Source organism: Leiobunum rupestre, chromosome 7 (genome assembly GCF_980474605.1).
Source record: "Leiobunum rupestre chromosome 7, qqLeiRupe1.1.hap1, whole genome shotgun sequence".
Taxonomy (NCBI): Eukaryota; Metazoa; Arthropoda; class Arachnida; order Opiliones; family Sclerosomatidae; genus Leiobunum; species Leiobunum rupestre.
In genome coordinates this window covers 31953079-31971324 of record NC_143390.1, presented here as the reverse complement: position 1 = coordinate 31971324, position 18246 = coordinate 31953079, and the positions used below count along the sequence as shown (strand labels likewise).

Sequence of the window (18246 nt, the reverse complement as noted above, 5' to 3'; positions counted from 1 at the left end):
ACCGAACATTCTTGTGTCAAAATTATTTTATGGAAATAAAAATTCGTGGAGATATTAATTTCTGAAAATTAACGTTTTCTAGCGTTACTTTTAAGTTTGTAGGGTAGTAGATACACAAAAGTTTCCGTTTGTGGAATATTGGGTGGGGAAAAATTATATTGCATTTTTTTCTCGGTAATATGTCCTCTAGGTCGCGATGCAAGACGGCCCATCGGGATTAGCAAGAATGGGGTTGGGGTGGTGCTGCGTGCCCCAATCCCGAGAGCGAAGTTAGTTAGTTTATGATTATATATTGGTATTGTGAAAACAACCAGAGTCAATAATTTACACTGACAGTTAGTAATTTTACGCTTCTCTTGAATACGACCCCGATTTCAAGCACTCTTCCGTGATCCATTCCCTTAACTTCAAAGATCCTCTAGGACTTTGGGCTTACTCTAAAAGGGCACTTCCTCCTTCTGGTCGAAGGAAACATTTTATCCCTGGATATTTGGCCGCGCGAAATGTCTAGGGGAAAATTTGTTTTTCGGCATTTTGGAACTTGGAAGGCAGCAGCTACCTTGCACTCGCCTTCTCCTTGACCGTATAAAACAATTTACTAACATTTAACTTACGCAAATTAAAATTGGACAATGTTTTACTTTTATTGCATATTTATTTCTTTTTAGCCCATCGCGTATCCTACTTCACTTGCAACAATTAAACGAGTCAAATTTTGGCGGCAAGTAACGCTAATTAACGTTAATTTTACATAATTAATATCTCAACATATTTTCATTTCTGCAAAATAATTTTGACACAGCAATGTTCAGTTTCGTCTAGAGTATCCAAATAAATTCTGACCTGCGTTGGTGTGTTGATATTTTGCCTAATTTTCGATAACAACTTTTTCAATTCTTCAAGATCTTCAGAATTCAATTTTTGTTTGGCGGCAAGTGAATTTTAAAGTCAAGTCTGGTTTACTTTAGGACAAAACTTCGACACAAAAAAAATTAGTTAGTCCTAAAAAAAAATTTCGGTCAAGCTCGCCGTCGCGTCGCGGGGGAGTTGCTTTAGCCCGTTCGTTTATCTGTGTGGCAATGCAGTCTAAGACATTCCAAATGTACACGTATATAATTTCCCGATAGTATTAGTTCGTCGGGTGGACTTTTTCTGTCATTAATCAGCCGATAACATTATTAGGACGTCGCCGCCGTTTTAAATTTTTGTCCCAAAATGTTTTTTTATTGTCGTCTGAGAAGCTTTACCGAGAAATTACCAAATTCAAATGTAATTTATAAAATGCGCTTTCTAGGAAAGAAAACTAAATTTAATCTCTAAAGGGAACTTGGTCATTAGATATCGGGGGTATTAAAATATTTCGGCAAAAAGTATTTTTCGTGGTGATAAGGGGAAAATATATTATAAAATCTCCCTCGATGTGGAAAAAAATGGGATCTCGTAGGATGTTGAGGTAAGGTTGGTGAAATTCATATTAGTGAAATCTCCAGTAACCTTGGGTGAAATTAAGGTTTTTTTATTAGATGACACCCTTAGTAGCAAAACCATTTTTGAAGATCTCATTATATTTTGGCCCCCCGCCCTAAACCTTCACTTCATTAACTCCACTTGAAAAAGGTCTAAGATCGAGTATTGTATGAACCGTTGCCACTTTAAAAAAATATATATTTTTAACCCAATTTTTCGTCTGTACGCAAAATTTTTTGACCCGGAATTTTTAAAATCGGCTAATGCGCTGCAAAGGGCAAAGTCGCACCTAATGATGACGACGAAGCGGAAGATGAAAGGGAGAAGGAAATCCCACGAAAACTGTTATAAACGTTTCGGGCTCTTTACTCCTTATGTCGGAATACAGCCCCCGAACTAAACGCCGCGCTTTATACACTATGTACGTTTCTCGGACCTCACCAGAAAGCGGCTGCGAAGGTGACAATTTGGGTACAGTCTGCCGGTTTTGGGTTCTCCTAATGTGGGTTATAATCGGGGCGAGTCTGACGGTGACGGTCTTTCGGAGTTTACACTTTTCTTATTTCTCTCTTTTTCCCTTTCGCAATTGGTTCCGAGTCGTTAAGGGTCTCTCGAACGTGCTAATGACGTTTTAGTAATTACGCGTATGTATTTAGAAGAACTATCGTGAGGGGCGTCGCGGACGCGTCCTCTGGCTGCCGCTCGTTAAAAAGGGACCTCGCCATTACTTAAAAGCCATTTGCGTTTTAAGATATCAAATGAAATTGATTTTCCTAATTTATTATACTTATTTTTTTGGTGCTTGGATTTTGGTTTAGATTTTCTGCATACGTAAAAACATATCTAAATTTATGAAACTACAGATCTTAATATTTGTCTATGATAATTATATTTTATTAAAGAAAACCCTTTAAAAATAGATATAATCAATATCTTCCTATCGTGTTAATGATATTTGATTGAAACATTGTAAAGCCCACATTTGCGAATGCTTACTATTGCACCACAGTGAGTAAGATTTCTTGGCGGGCTTTGTTTTCCAGTTAATTGGGTTGGAGATAGAGCATAGTGCCGATTTCATTTGGGCTGGCGTTGTCATTTCGCGAAAATCACCAGTGGCCGCGCGGCGCGGTAATTTTTAAAAAGTTGAATTTTTTGGGTGGCGGCAAACGTTTCTCCCCTTTTTGAAAATTAAAAAAAAAAATCGATGGCGGGATCAAAATTTATCGGCAGCGGCGGCGTCGGCGGCGCGCCAAAAAGTAAATCACTCGGCGGCAGCGGCTCGGTGCCAGAGAAAATATTGTCGGTGGCGGCGTTGGATCGGCGGCGCTAGGCTCTAGTTGGAGACCGATATCGTCATCCGAGAGGCCCACTATATAAGGGGTGTCGGGATACTGGACAAGGTCTCTTTGGTTCCAGAGTGCGAACTAGCGGGTCGAATCCTTTTAGTGTGATCTCTCTTCTAGAGAAATATATTTTTGTTTTCTGTTCGCGCAATGGATTAAACTTAAGCCGAGAAATTTCAGGCTTCACAACATGGACCAACGCAGCCTTCCGGTAATTTTCCAAAATACATTTCCCAAGAAAAAAATAGTAAGGGGATACATACATAATATATTATTATTACTATAATGCTTTACCGGGGAGGCTGCGCTGAGTATTTCCTCACTAAAATGAGCTCACCCACTCTCATTTACTAAAAAATTACCGTACGACCACGACTATCTACTAGACTACTTATGCTTGGAATCGATATAATTTTTCGCTTAAAGACGATAATTAATATTCCCCAAAAAAAGTATTTGTAACTCCAACACTTCCAACATAACACAATCTCCCAAATTTCACGAAAAAACGAGGCAAATGATAACATTTAAAAAAAATAACATTTCATCTACTTTAACGAGATTCCAAATGACCTGTAAAGTGACCAAATTGATTTTTATCGTGCAAATACCAAGATATTTTAAAGCTTCAAAGTTGGTTCAGAATATATACACGTTTATTTTCTGTAATTTATGAATGTTTAAATATTATGATATAGTAACTTATATAAATTTCTAATAATTGCTGCGTATGGCCTTGAAGGTTTGAACTATTGGTGTGCACATTAGACAATAATGTTATTTCATTTCATTGTAATTTGTTTTTATCGTGCACTTTAAAAGTAAACGAATTTCAAGGAAGGGCACAAGTCGTTTAACTTTCTAAAACGATTACATCGGAAATAAATGGTTTTTATACAAATAAATATCCCTACGTAGTGTCATTTTTTTTTAGTTTAAAAATATCGTAACTTGGCCTGTATTAAAGCTAGAGTTATGATTTTTTTACGCTAAGGTAGAGATTTTACGCGCTAAATACGCTCATATACGATTCAGCTGGAAATGTGCTCCTATTAAGAAGCGCATCTATTGAATGCACGTGTTTCATTTTAAAGGTCTAATGGAATAATTATCTCTTATAATCTTCTGATATCATGAATCTTTTATCCCTTACTTGAATGTGAGGATTTTCTTAAAATTAATTTGGCAGGTATTTCTAAGTTGACCAAAACTCGAGGGAAAGTGTCAATTTAAGAAACTCCTAATAGGGGGGTTTACTGATGTATAACTGGGTAGTAAGTCACAGGTGCAGGGCGATGTTAGGATTTTGTTTTTAATTTCAGAAGTTCTTGAGATGGCGCCACTAGTACGTTTTCGCTACAATTTAGGAACTATTGGCGCCATCTCTCGATTGAAAGAAGCTAAAAATCCGAGTTTTTGCTCACCCCTGTAAAGCAAACTCGGCGTCGAACGAACTGTAAACCAACCTATAGTCCGAGACTCTGAAAACCAATTCGTTGTAACGAATCCTTTTTTTGATTCCTCTCGGAGACTTTTTCTTTTAAACGGTTAATCTATATTTTTAATAATTTCCCGCACATGTATAGATAGATGCTTTAAGCCGTCTACATAGTTATTCGGTTTACTCTGTTTTTCACTGGTAGTAAGCTGCTTGCATAGCACATGTGTCTTGCAACGAGCCAACTTCCAGCCAAAGACAGAGTATGATAAAATTAGTGAATAAGTAGATTAGTCCATTAAGAAAAGGGATAAAAAAGCTAAACCCTAAATAAAATTTGAAGAAATTTAAAAAACTTACAAATAGCTCGAACCCGTAGGTCTTCGAGCAAACAAAATGCACGAAACTCAAACCAAATAGATCTTCGAGTGAAAAACTAAATTAAATTAAATAAATTAGCCAGAAATTCCAACGGTAGACCGGTTTCGTCCTATTTGGGACTCGTCAGTACCGTACGGGAATACTGGCTTGCGACTATCGGTACGAGCTATTAGTAAGTTTTTAAATTTCTTCAAATTTATTTAGGGTTTAGCTTTATTATCCCTTTTCATTATGGACTTATCTACTTATTCGCCAATTTTATCATCCTTGCGACTATTACACCGAAAAGAGAAACTAAGCCTAAACAATATAAATTTCAAAGATCTCAAAGATCTATTTGGTCAGAGTTTCGCGTCATTTTGTTTGCTCGAAGCCCTATCGGTACGAGCTATTTGTAAGTTTTTGAAATTTCTTCAAATTTGTTTAGGGTTTACCTTTTTTATCCCTTTTCTTAATGGACTAATCTACTTATTCGCTAATTTTATCATCCTTTGCATCGCAGTCCATAGGTGGTACCTTTTAACGAATAACTATGTAGTCGGCCTTTAAGACTTTTCCTTTATATCAGTGCCACTACGTGCATTTCCCCAATACTTTATAACGAACTAAACGCGGTTTTTCTCTAAATAGATCCTCGCTTTCTCAAATACCTTTCCACACGTTGCCGTTCGCCGAAACTTCCAAACAATATCCACCCGAAAGTTACAATCGATAGGTCGATACATCCCTCGTACGCGAACGGAAGAAGCGACGAACTCCTGTAGAGTTTTGGCATATATAAGGAAAGGTAGTGGATCGTGCATTAAAAAATATCCAATTTCGTTTTCAATCTTCCACTATACGTGTATATAAGGCTGATATTATATACAGCTGAGAGCGAGTAGGCTATTGGACGCGGGGCTGTAAGGTTAGAGTAACGTCTTTACTAGCGTATAAAATATTCCAGCAAGACCCCCTTTCACTGGCTTAAAATGAATATATCCTTGTCGATAATAAATCGAATCGAGTCTCGGTTCAATGAATAAACGATATCCCTCCAGAAGCCAGCCTTCCTTCGAAACTTCGTAACCTATCCGTTACACTCGGGTCTCTAGTTTACGTTTCGGAAATACGACGGAAGTGTAGTTTAAAGCCACGCGCTACGCTTTGACCTACGGCGCGGATACTGTATATCCAGCCTCTTTTTTCTACTCTGCAAACTGTGTCCTTCCCTCAGCCCTCTGCCTCTCTACTTTTCCTGACGTTTAAGAGATTCCGAAGCGTATGGGTCGTATATAACCCCTGGGCTATATTTTATCCTCGCACCGCTAGATTTTCCCATCTACTCGCCGCCCGCGATATTTCGTTTTTTTATCGGAATAAAATCGGTACAGCCTCTACGTGGGCTCCAAATTTCAATCGGTAAGCAATATGCTGCTATCTTTGAGATACCGAAACTGGGGATTTTTTCACTCCAAAACCAATTGACTTCAATCTATCAATTATTTATTCCATTTAACACAAGAGCCTAATTTCAAATCACGGAGCTTTTTTCAGTGGTCAGATTTACTTCCTTTTTTAAATTTTAATTCAATAGCGATTAATATGAATGGTCAAATAAATAACAATTTATTTGAATAGTGTATCTTTATTTATTTGAGTATAGGTTAACTACGAAAAATTTTATTATAATATAGTTTCGCGAAACCATCAACCAACCTCGTATATCTTTAACATTGTAGATCAAAAATAGACCAATCACCGGTAAATGTGCTAAGTATGAAAGAATTAATGAATGATTAACTTTTTATTGAACTAAACTATATTTTGAAACAGCTCACTGTCTAAAATACATTAAACTAAAATATACATAATGAGTTAATTTGATCGCCCCAGGAATTTTGCTCAAAATCTATATTACCTAAAAAAGTGAAATTTTCTGGATGTACATTATCGAGAAAGGACGTTGTTATTTGTAAATTTCGGCAAAATTGTGACATTTGTCACAGTTTTTGAATTTTGATTTCTTTAACGCTAGGTGGTAGACGAAAACTGTCAATGAACAAGTTGTAGAGCATATACTCGAAAACCTTAAATGAAATTGGTTTGGTCGGAATAAGTCAATTTGTCACCGAGATATTAGGTCATGAAAAATTACAAGTTGGTAGTAGGTGGCCCAAGCCTTTTCACAATTAATTTTAAAAGAAACCTATCCAAATTGTAATGTTTGTAGGACTGCTAAAAATAAACGTTTTTTAAACTAGATTTATTTTGTGGTAAATAATTTTGAGAAAAAAAAACAAGTTCCGAAAGTGTTACAAAATTTACAAATGTACCAGTCTTATAATGATGTGCAATAATTCCACCATCCGTTACTATAAACGTTCGTACGCGATAGAGCATATTTTGAAATGAAACACGGACCAAAGATGGAGTTACGAGTCGAAACGCGGCAATAATTATCTGGCGCAAGTCTTTTTCGCTAGTTACTGGCGTCTAATAAACTTCCTCCTTCACGAATCCCCACAGGAAAAAGTCCGGTGGTGTCAAATTTGGGGGACCTAGGAGGCCATCGCACTGGACCGTTCCTTCCAATCCAACGCCCAGGGAACTCGGTCATAAGGCTGGTGAGGAGGCGCACCGTCATGCTGCAACCAAAGGTGTGGGATGTCGCTTCTGCAACTTCATTCTGTAGGAAGGCGAAGTAGTTCTCCCATTAGGTCGATTCGGTAGAAAAAATTGTCCAATAACGCGATCTCCTAGTAGACCAGTCCAGACGTTGAAGCGGAATTGGACCTGATTGTGCTGAGGAAAACTCCCAGTGCTATTTGTCATCGCTCCACGTGTGGTTGTGCTGTCTGTTAAATGGGCTGTCTCTCGAGAATGAGCACACGTCGGACACGAGAAGCAAACAAGGAAATTTTCATTTGCATCTGCCATGATACTGAACCAGTTGAAAAAGTCCAATCTAAGTGGTCAATCACCATCATTAAGTGCTTAGTGGAGCGTGGCACGGTATGGTATAAAGTTATGGTGGTCAAAGACATAATACGTTGACAAGTCCAAATCAGAGCATGCCATTCTTATACTTGCTCGAGTGTAGGCGACAAAGTAGGCGATGACGGTGTCTTCCATATTAGTGTTATGATGTCCCCATCCACGTAATCTGGGATTCGAATTGCCATCGTCTTCAAAGTCACGAAAAGCACGTAGAATAGTGTGCTGATCTGGTCGACTATCAGGATAGAATATTTGAAATAACTGACTTCCAGGACGTGCGTTTTGATGACCATTACCGTTGTAAAACTTTATCATCTAGCTGTTCATGGCTATAATGAGGCATAATTAATTACTGAGGTTCGTTGAGATAATGATTTTAATATTGGTGACTCCGCACTTTAAACACCAAAAGGAAACCTGAATATAAATGAAGTGCAAATGCAAAAACAGCTTTGGGAAATTCAGTTGGCATAAATTAGACATTTTTTACAACTTTTTTTTAAAAACAAAATTGGTAACAATAAAAATATTAGTTTAAAAAACGTTCACTTTTAGCAGTCATACAAACCTTAAAATTTAGATTTAAAAATTTAAATTAGTTGTGAAAAGGCTAAGCCATGGCCTACTACCAACTTGTTATTTTTCATGACCTATGAGTCAATTTGACACTGATACATTATAATGTCTCAGTGTCAAATTGACTCATTCCGACCAAACCAATTTCATTTAAGGTTTTTTTTCTAGGTAATATTGTTTTGAGTAAAATGCTTAAAAAATATTCATACAGAATGAATGAAATAGATAGAAGCAAAGCTCGTAGGTTAAAAATAAATTTTAAGCATTGTAATATACACGTTGTCTCAGGGCGATGAGACAAGACATTTTTTCAAACACTATTTAATCTAGATTTCTGAAATTTTCATGGTATATTTATTAACAAGGGCAAATTTTAATTTGTAAATTTTAGAAAAATCAGAAAAGATTTCGTAGTTTTCTAAAAAATGTTTTTCATCCATAGGCGTCAGACAAAACGTGTCAGTGATAAAGTTGTAGAGCGTACTCTCGGACCCCCATATAAAATTTCTTCCATCGTAAAAAGTTAATTTTGGCTTAGATATTACGTCATGAATAAAAACAAGTTGATACTACCTAAAATAGCTTGGGCGGCGCCATTTCTAAATTAAGATATAACTATAACACTATTCAATGTACCAAAGAATACACTTTTTATTCAATCAAACAATTAGACATTTAAGTTAAGTGTGTCTTGTTATTCTTTGGAACAGCGCGCGTTTATGCCAGAGCTATTTTTTGGTGAAGGCAAGCGTAATGCTACTAGAGTTAGTCCATTGTTCAGATGACACTTTCCTAATAGTAGACCACAATGACCTCCAAGTTGTTCGTGACTTTGAAATTTATTGTAATTTCGATCCGAGGTTCCAATAACCGGATGATCATCCCATCAACATGGAAGATATAGCACAGGCCTACTTTGCTGATTACCCTCGAGTAAGCGTCACGACCGCTAGCCACGACTTTGGAATGTTAAGGGGTTATGCCTGGAACGTGTCCATCCTTTCCGAGCAACCCTCCATCAAGCACTGCATGATGGGGATATGGCACGAAGATTTGACTTTTGCACTTGCCTCTTGAAAATGGCCCACGGATGTTTAGTTATATCAATCCTCAACATCAAGAGCGATTTAAACTAAACGTCTGTACAGGTCTGGTTGGAAATCGTCGTATAGGACGGTTTTTTATTCCAACTTGTCTTAAAGGGCAAAAATACTTGGCCTTCTTACAAAACAGAGTTGCGAACGAGTTAGAAGAACTTCCTATGTTTGACGACTTTGGTTTCAGCATTATGGTGCTCAAGCACATCAACAGCGTGCGTGTCTCCAGCGATGAATTGTCCGTAAGGGTCCCGTTCCTGGGCCTGCAAGATCGTCAGACTTAAGCCCGCCCTTTCTCCTGTGGGGTTTCATCTCGGTTCACGTATATCGAACACCTTTCACTACTGATGAAGACTTGCGACAAAGAATCATCGACGCGTGCAGTCTCATGACTCCTGATACGATTCAGAGGTCATTTCGCAATATGGATACTCGGGCCAAGATCCGCATCGCCACAGAAGGAGGAATTATTTAACCATACCTTATTATGACCTTTTAACTCTTTCGAACTTTCTTTCCTCAATATCTTTTGTTTAATGTCAATAAAACAAAATATCAGTATGCTTTGTTCTTGGCAAATAGCATGTCCTGATGTACATAGTAGCTCTTCACTGTCTAATTGTTTGATTGAATAAAAAGCTTCATCTTTGGTACACTGAATAGTGTTATGCTTATAACTTAATTTAAAAATGACCCCGCCAAAGTTATTTTAGCTAGTACATTACCTAATATCTAAGTGCAAATAGACATTTTTCCATGGAACAAATTTTTATCGAGAGTACGCTCTACAACTTTCGTATTGAAACATTTTCTCTGACGGTTATCGGTGAAAAAATAATATTTGGAAAATTACGAAATCTTTTCTGATTTTTCTGACATTAACAAATGTAAATTTTTAGAACTCTAGATTAAATAGTTTTTAGAAAAATGTCCTGGCTTATCGCCCTGAGACGCCCTGAGACGCCCTGTATGGAATATTGTTGATAAATGTGAAAAATATGCCAAAAACGATTTAAAATGTTTACAAAATATTTGCCGAATATAAACGGAAAAATATTTTTTTAAAAAATGTACATAAATATACAGGGAGAAGCGCGCCACTAGGCGCAATATTTATTATTTTCCATTTCTTTCGAGATAAGCAATTTCTATCGGAACCGTCTGGTAAAAATGTATTCCTTAAAGCGTCGTAACATTTATCCGTTTCGCTACATTGACTCTAACGCGACACTACGCGCCAATTGTCTAGACGAAATAAGATAATTCAAACGTATATTCGCAGTTGGACGTTATTTCGAATTTTCTATCTGCTGGCATTCTTCGTCGGCGTAAATTCCCGAATAAGTTAAATTCATAAATCTCGCCTCTTCAATATTTGCTCTTCCGAGTAACGCGAGATGTTATACGAGTTGGGGCCTATCGTCGGCGTCTGCGGGCTGCTGCTGAGAAGGCGCTTCTCAACCACCGTTTTTATGTCCGAAAATAAAGAAAGGGAGGATGAAGAAAAAGTAGGAACGGAAACGGCAGCTTATAGATATTGGGTTCAGAGAGACAGAGAGAGAGAGAGACCAAGGTGGTTGGGCGTGTGGGTTGCCTATAAGATCGGCGGAAGAAGTGAAAATCGTTGCTCTGGGCTGGCGCGTCCCTTGATCCAATAATATGGCTGGCGGAAAATGTGTTCATATATATTAATCGTATACGGGGCGAATGGGCCGCCCGCTACCGGTGACTCGAGTTATTATATACGGGGGCCATTCCTCTGGCCACCATATTCCTCGCTTTTTATTGTATAAAGCGGAAAATTGCTCGGCGGACGTGGTGGATGGCACTTGTCACGTAACTGATATAAAAGTGTCTGCCCGGAGGAAACGCGCTTTTTTCACATTGACAAGAAATACTAAAAAATCTATCAGGAGACTTGTTACCTTTTATATCTCCCATTAATTTTCCCTGTGAAGAAAACTGATCTAGAATTTACTGATGTTTTTCTATTTTGGGCTACAATTAGCTTGGGAGACCTTATTTACGGTAAATATAATTTTCTTATGGGGACCGAACCGACTGATAAATTATATCCTTAGTTATGTAGAACATTTTAGTGGGCGCCGCTATATTATTATTTTTAAGTTTTTTGTGGGTTCTAAAGAAGATACGTTTTCTTTGACTGCGAAATACTTCATTTAATTTCATACTCGAGTTTACTGCTCGAGCGAAGGGGCACAGGTATTCTGATTCTTAACTTTAAAAACAGTTTATAAGGAAACTTCGGTATGAATTGAGGGCTTAAGCCCCTACCAGTTGTGCTCAAATACCCACTGTTAGGCAGGATATTGGTCCGCTTCTCGTTCCTTTATCTTCGAGCGTGCAGAGATTCGGGGTTTTTTCCACACTCACTTTGCCCATTGTGGCAATATAAACTTTACCCGAACTCTCTTTACCTCTGTAAAAGGATTATTTTTATTTGGAAAACGAAAAACAGACGCATTCATGATTTCAATACGCTCTGAAATCTTCCCCTTTCTAGGATTTTACGCGAATTATAAACACACTGAAAGGTTTTAAGAATCTTTTGCGTTATTACATACTCTAGGGTGACCCGTTTAAAATATTTCATATTTTCTTTTTGTGACGTAACTTCAATTGAAAAAGCTTTGGAAGTCCAACGCGCACATTGATGTTATTGTTCGGTTGGGTTAGTAGATTAGCCATCGTATCAGATTCACGACCATCCATAAACTCCCATTAAATTTATAATTTTTAAAGATACAGTCGTCTTTCATTTTTGACCTTCAAAAGCGAAAGCTCTTGTTAAAAATATCCGCTGCGGATTTCCATATTTATCCGGCTAACATTTTACGCGTTTTTTATGACTGGGTCCGGCGAAGTAAAGATATTATCCGCCTGTTATGTTTCACTCCATACCACCTTCGCGCTTGGTGACTCCTATTCCATATTTAATTACTAAGCCCGTTTTTACAACTCACGTTTTTAACTATCAAAACCGTAAAGAAAAGATGTTTCTTCCGCTCCAAAAAAGGTCGTTATTTATTTCCAAGTAATTTCACCTACGCCCGAATGGATCTCAAAATTACGCCCAGAAACATCGTCCCACGCGTATCTGGATACTTCTACGCGTTTATTTAACCCTAGTAAATTCGGGTGGCGTTTTTCTTGTTTACCAAAGGCTGTCTTCGGCGGGAAACGATGGTAAATAGCTTTCGCGGATGGAGCGGGTTAAGCTATCTCCCCGCACCTCTAAATCATGACCAAATTCCTCGAGGAAAAATAGGTCTCCGGCACTGCAGCCTCCCATCATCATCGAAGTTTCTCGCGGCTAAATCCCATAGGTCGTTCCGGAACATATAGCCCCACTAGCGGGTTCGCCTCCATCCTGATATACAGAGCGGATCCAGAACGGGGAATGGGGATGAACTGCCTTTTTTGCAATGCAAATTTTCGAGCCATTGAATCGGGGTTGGCCTCTGTAAAATAGGCAGTAAAATTCCTCCCAAGCTCCGACGCTGCGCGCGCTCTCTCTCTCTCTCTCTCTCTCTCTCTCTCTCTCTCTCTCTCTCTCTCTCTCTCTCTCTCTCTCTCTCTCTCTCTCTCTCTCTCTCTCTCTCTCTCTCTCTCTCTCTCTCTCTCTCTCTCTCTCTCTCTCTCTCTCTCTCTCTCTCTCTCTCTCTCTCTCTCTCTCTCTCTCTCTCTCTCTCTCTCTCTCTCTCTCTCTCTCTCTCTCTCTCTCTCTCTCTCTCTCTCTCTCTCTCTCTCTCTCTCTCTCTCTCTCTCTCTCTCTCTCTCTCTCTCTCTCTCTCTCTCTCTCTCTCTCTCTCTCTCTCTCTCTCTCTCTCTCTCTCTCTCTCTCTCTCTCTCTCTCTCTCTCTCTCTCTCTCTCTCTCTCTCTCTCTCTCTCTCTCTCTCTCTCTCTCTCTCTCTCTCTCTCTCTCTCTCTCTCTCTCTCTCTCTCTCTCTCTCTCTCTCTCTCTCTCTCTCTCTCTCTCTCTCTCTCTCTCTCTCTCTCTCTCTCTCTCTCTCTCTCTCTCTCTCTCTCTCTCTCTCTCTCTCTCTCTCTCTCTCTCTCTCTCTCTCTCTCTCTCTCTCTCTCTCTCTCTCTCTCTCTCTCTCTCTCTCTCATCTCGTATATAGTTTCTCTCATTCCTTTCCTCCTTAGCTTCTGTATATTTGGAAAGTTTTGGCTGACTTCGGCGTCGTCCGAGCAAATTCGCGAGATTTCCGTACAATAATGTCTTTCGATGACGGCTCGAGTAATCCCGCGGATTACAATAATGAGAACGAATGCCTCATCCCTATTGCTTTTAAACGGCCGTCGAAAAGGGACTAAGCCAGCCCCGCCAGCGCCCAACAGCTATTTATCTCATTCCTTTTCCTCGAACGAACCCGTTAAATTCTCGCGTTTAAATTGCGGTCCCCGTCCTCTCTGCCTAAATATATTTCTATTATTGCCCCGATTGGACTTGACTGCTCGTCGAAAGCTCGAAAAACGGTACCGTACGCGTTATATAAACGTAAAGCGATACGCGGTACAGTCAGCGAATGACGATATGGGGATAGGCAAACTGAGCTTTAGAAATTGGGCCGCTTTAATGCGTTTGGACGCGAATGAGAAGGGAAGAGGACGACCAGGAGGAGGCGATAACGCCGGCAAAAGGGTGAAAACTGTAAATAAGGTTTGAACTAGTTTTCTTTCTAAATGGCGCGTTTACTGTTCTAGATCCGCGCCTAAACGTCTATTTAACTTTGATGAAAGTGATGGTCCAAGAATTTGGCCGGCAGATTTGCGAGATCGTCAAAATTTCTACCCATTTCTTTTTCCTTTTTATATAGAGATATATTATATTTTTATTTTTCCCCCGCTTCCTTTTCTGGTCGGGAAAAGGTTGCGGTATAGTGGAATGGACACGCGTGACCGCGAACCCTCAACCCTCGGATATCCGTTTTATTGGCGAACTCTTTTATGGAGGTAACGATAGTTAAAGTCGTGTTCTTCCAACTCCCGCTCTCTTGTTTTTTACTCTCGCTTCCTGCGGTACTCTGGTTCCGTTTTTTTTTCGCCGTCTTTTTTAGAGTTTATTAAGGACAAGCGAAAGAACGACTTATACGAAGGCTGAATTACTAAAAGAAAAATTACTAAGCCTACTTAAACGCTTGATTGAGTGGCGGATTTAAAAAATATATAAACTGGTTCGAAGAAACTAATAAAATAAATACTCGTTATGTGGGTTTTAACTTTGGGAATTTTTCCTCGTTGCAAAAACTCAAATGTGTAATGGACTTTTTTTTTGGCTAAGTTGTAGTTCGAATAAGTTTGCCATATTTTTGTTTGTTTGCTGTGGACTTCAGAACTGTCTATTCTTTCTTCTTCGCAGAGACGCCCGAGCAGTACCCTCCGCGCTTTGTGGAAGAGCCCAAAAAGTGGACGTACCAACCTAACGACATCGCGTATTTGCCTTGCGTGGCCCACGGCAATCCAGCCGCCCAGTACAGATGGTATCGTTTGGAAGGAGGGCGAACCCGAATGGTCAACTTGGGATCGCGGGCCGAAGTTCGAGACGGCACTCTCATTTTACGAAGGGTCACTTTGGCCGACTCCGGAAGTTACATTTGCGTGGCGAACAATAGCTTCGGTCAAGGAAGAACCGAAAGGGAGCTGGTCGTGACAGGTAACGGTATAGACCACTTTTATTCTCTTTCTATTTTCTCTCTTTTGCCTTCTTCGCTCGTACGCGCCGCTCTCACTTCATCTCTTCAGTGTTTCTAGCCCGCTTCCTCGCAAGTGCCCTTTAACGAATGGATTCCCTCGATAAAGTGTTGATGCTTTTAGGTTCCCCAAACGGGTCGTGTTCGAACTTGTAAGAAGCTTAGAGGATTTTACTGCAGCGCGCATTTGACTCAAGCGTACGAATAGTACTGATTGGCAGTAACTCAGATACGCTTGTAGATATGTAGAGCTCCGTTTATGGATCGATATTTGTATAACCAAATAATTCATTATACCTTTAGAAATTTATCAAAAATTGACAACGTCAATCACTAAGCTAATCGGTCATAAATAAACAAAATGTCCGCGAACGGTGATTACGATGATGAGGAATTGCCTTATACCTGACTTTTGAATAATTGAATGTCATTTCAATATGGCTTGCGAATGTCCCTAAATATGTCCCCATTTTACAGCTCGCATCTTTATGACCGATGCGACACAACCCCATCTTGCCAGTGGATAATTAAAGATCGCCTAAGTAATGAAGCATAGGCTATACACTCTTTTATATCCTTATTTGTGAGAGCTGCCATTTTATTACAGGTCTGATTTCTAATAGTGCATGCAAGGCCACTTCACGCGGTCAAGTGCACGCGACGTCTCGAGCTGATGAGCACGTGCAGGCGCCCTTGCCTGTACTATTTTAAATTAGGCCTGTAATGAAATGGCCGACTTCGTAAAATAGTGTATACTTTGAAAATTCGATAATTAACCGCATTTTATATTTTATACTTCCTTATAAAGTTCATCTAAATATTTTCTCGAGAAAAGCGAGAATCACAAAAGCGGATACATACTAGTCCTAAACCCGAAAGGCGACGCGTCAAGATCACCCATTCGCCTCATTATAGTCGTACGTTATTAAATTAACGCTTCAATCGTCATTCGTACCCTTAATTTAATGACTGTCCCGAAACTTGAGGTCACCCCTAAACTCCATCGCGTCCACCTACGGCGACGGTTCCATTCTTTATTTACCGGCGAAATAATCTTTAGAATTATCTCCTCCATTAGCGGCGCACCCTATTATCCGAATTTCTGGCGCATTCGGCTCCTTTCTAATAATAATAAAAGCCCCATATTTCAAAGACCTCTTAGCGGCCTCTCACCAGATCCTCTCTCACTCTCCACTAAAACAATCCGATATTGATCTTTCATTTATTAAAGTACGCTTTCGGCCAAGTAATGATATAAAGAAGCTATTCGTCTTAGCGGCTCTCCGCTCATTGGGCGCGCGAGCCAAAGAGGCACTCGATACAATGCGGCCCCAACTCGTCCGGAGCCCCTAAAATGATCTTTGACTCCCTCCTTCGCTAAGATGTTGGTCGAGAGAATGGGCTCGGAAAATCTACAATAGCTCCGCGGAGGTGTGAGGCTGTGAGAAAGAGGAAAAGAGGCCGCGTGGAGAGAAAATGGCTTCGAGCAGAAGCGGACCGGCGTTTTGGCTCGGACCAGTAATCACTCACTTGACCGCGTTCCGTCGCGCGATTCCGCGACTATATTCTACACAATGACTAAACTGACATAGTTAGTTAAGCTGTATGGTCGTAGACTTTTCGTCCCTTTAACTCTGTCTTTAGTATAAAGTGACATTTGATTATCGTTGACAATAGTCGGTATTACTTGGTAGTTTAATCGAAGGAAGGTTTTCTACCTTTCTAGGCGAGGTTTAAATAGCGGGTAAGTTTCGAGAGTCCAAGCTTGTTCGCTGAAATCCTCTTCGAAGGGATTGAGTGTTTAGCGAATAGCCCCTCGTTATCGCTTCGGACAGTTAGGAGGGGCTCGGTCTCTCCCGTTTCTCTTATTATATTTGCGACAAAGACGGCGTCCAGACTTCACTATTATCTCGGGGTCTGTCCTCTTTAGGAAACAAAAAGCCACGAATAGCGATGCTAAAAACCGTCTGCCATTGTCTCTCTTACTTAGTCGGGCAAAGGTCTTAAGACGAGCTCTATGTACTTCCCTTCTTATCTCTTCGATCTGTTTTTTCCTCCCGGACGCGTTTCGGAAAGGAAGGGATTAATCATTTTTGGACACTTAAGCTTAGTTTCCACTAGCGCCTAACGGCGCGTTGCTCAACTGGGACGCGAACAAAGTTTTTCGCACGCGGAAAATTCATTATAAGTTGCGCGAATGGAAACTAAGCTTAACTCGTACTTCTCCACCTGAAAAGAATCTTTTCTCCTGCGTTGGTTTCACAGTTTTATAGAAAGCGATTAGATTTAATTTCGATTTACGTTGAAGCGACCTGTACGCTTTTGCCTTTTCCGGTATTTCCTGGAAGTGACAATTACTAGAATCCCGTATTGCAACTAAAATGCGTTGCGTAATAAGGTTTTCCCCAACGCATTGAACGCATTTGGAATTTAATTAGAATATATTCGAATCTCCTCCATCGATCTGATGTGGTCTAGTAGAATTTCCGTTTCCCTTTCCTTACTAAATCTGATTTGGCGCGGCCTCAATGTGTGAATCACTTTTCGAAAGAAAATAATTTCCTCGTCGGATTGGTTTGAACCGTTCAACTTCCCTCTCGCCGTCATCTATAGTTTGGTAATGCGTTATCCATTGATACTTTTTAAGATAACTTGAAGCGAATTTAATTGTTATATATGATTATAATTGTCGAAAAGGGCAGATCAAACGTCAATGAGATTTATTCGAGGCGCATTTATGATTTACGTAAATTCTTAGCCAATTGGCTTGTAAAAGAATTATACAGTAATATGTTGTAGTAAAAATAAAACTAAAACCCGTAAGACTTAAAATGGTTTATGATTAACGTAAATTCTATCCAATTGGCTTGTACCAGAATTTTGATGAAATAAGTAGCAGTAAAAATATAACAAACACCTATCAAACTAAAAAGTGAGTTATGATTTTTAGAAAATTGACTTGTACCAGAATTTTGCAGAAATATATTGCAATAAAAATAAACAAAACCCTTAAGACTAAAACGTGATTATTTACGCTATTTTTAACCAAAAATTTGGCTGTTTCACGAATTATACAATAATATGTAACAATAGAACCAAAATCTTTTTCGTAAATTTTGCTGAAATATGTTGTAGTAAGAATAGAGCAAAAACCTTTAAGACTAGAAGGTTATCGTCATAATTACGTCGGCATTAGGAAAGATTTATTATTTTATATTGCATTAGAAAAAATAATACCATAACG

The 18246-nt window shown here is 39.3% G+C and overlaps 1 protein-coding gene across 1 annotated transcript in view; it reads left to right on the top strand.

Moving 5' to 3' along the window:
* Positions 1 to 15529, top strand: part of LOC149936074 (cell adhesion molecule Dscam1-like) — a 68334-nt gene extending 52805 nt beyond the window's left edge. The window contains exons 5-6 of the mRNA XM_090153611.1: positions 14672 to 14965; positions 15480 to 15529. Of these exons, the coding sequence (XP_090009737.1) occupies positions 14672 to 14965; positions 15480 to 15529 (344 nt within the window). The remainder of the gene's footprint in view (positions 1 to 14671; positions 14966 to 15479) is intronic.
* The last annotated feature ends 2717 nt before the right edge of the window (positions 15530 to 18246 follow it).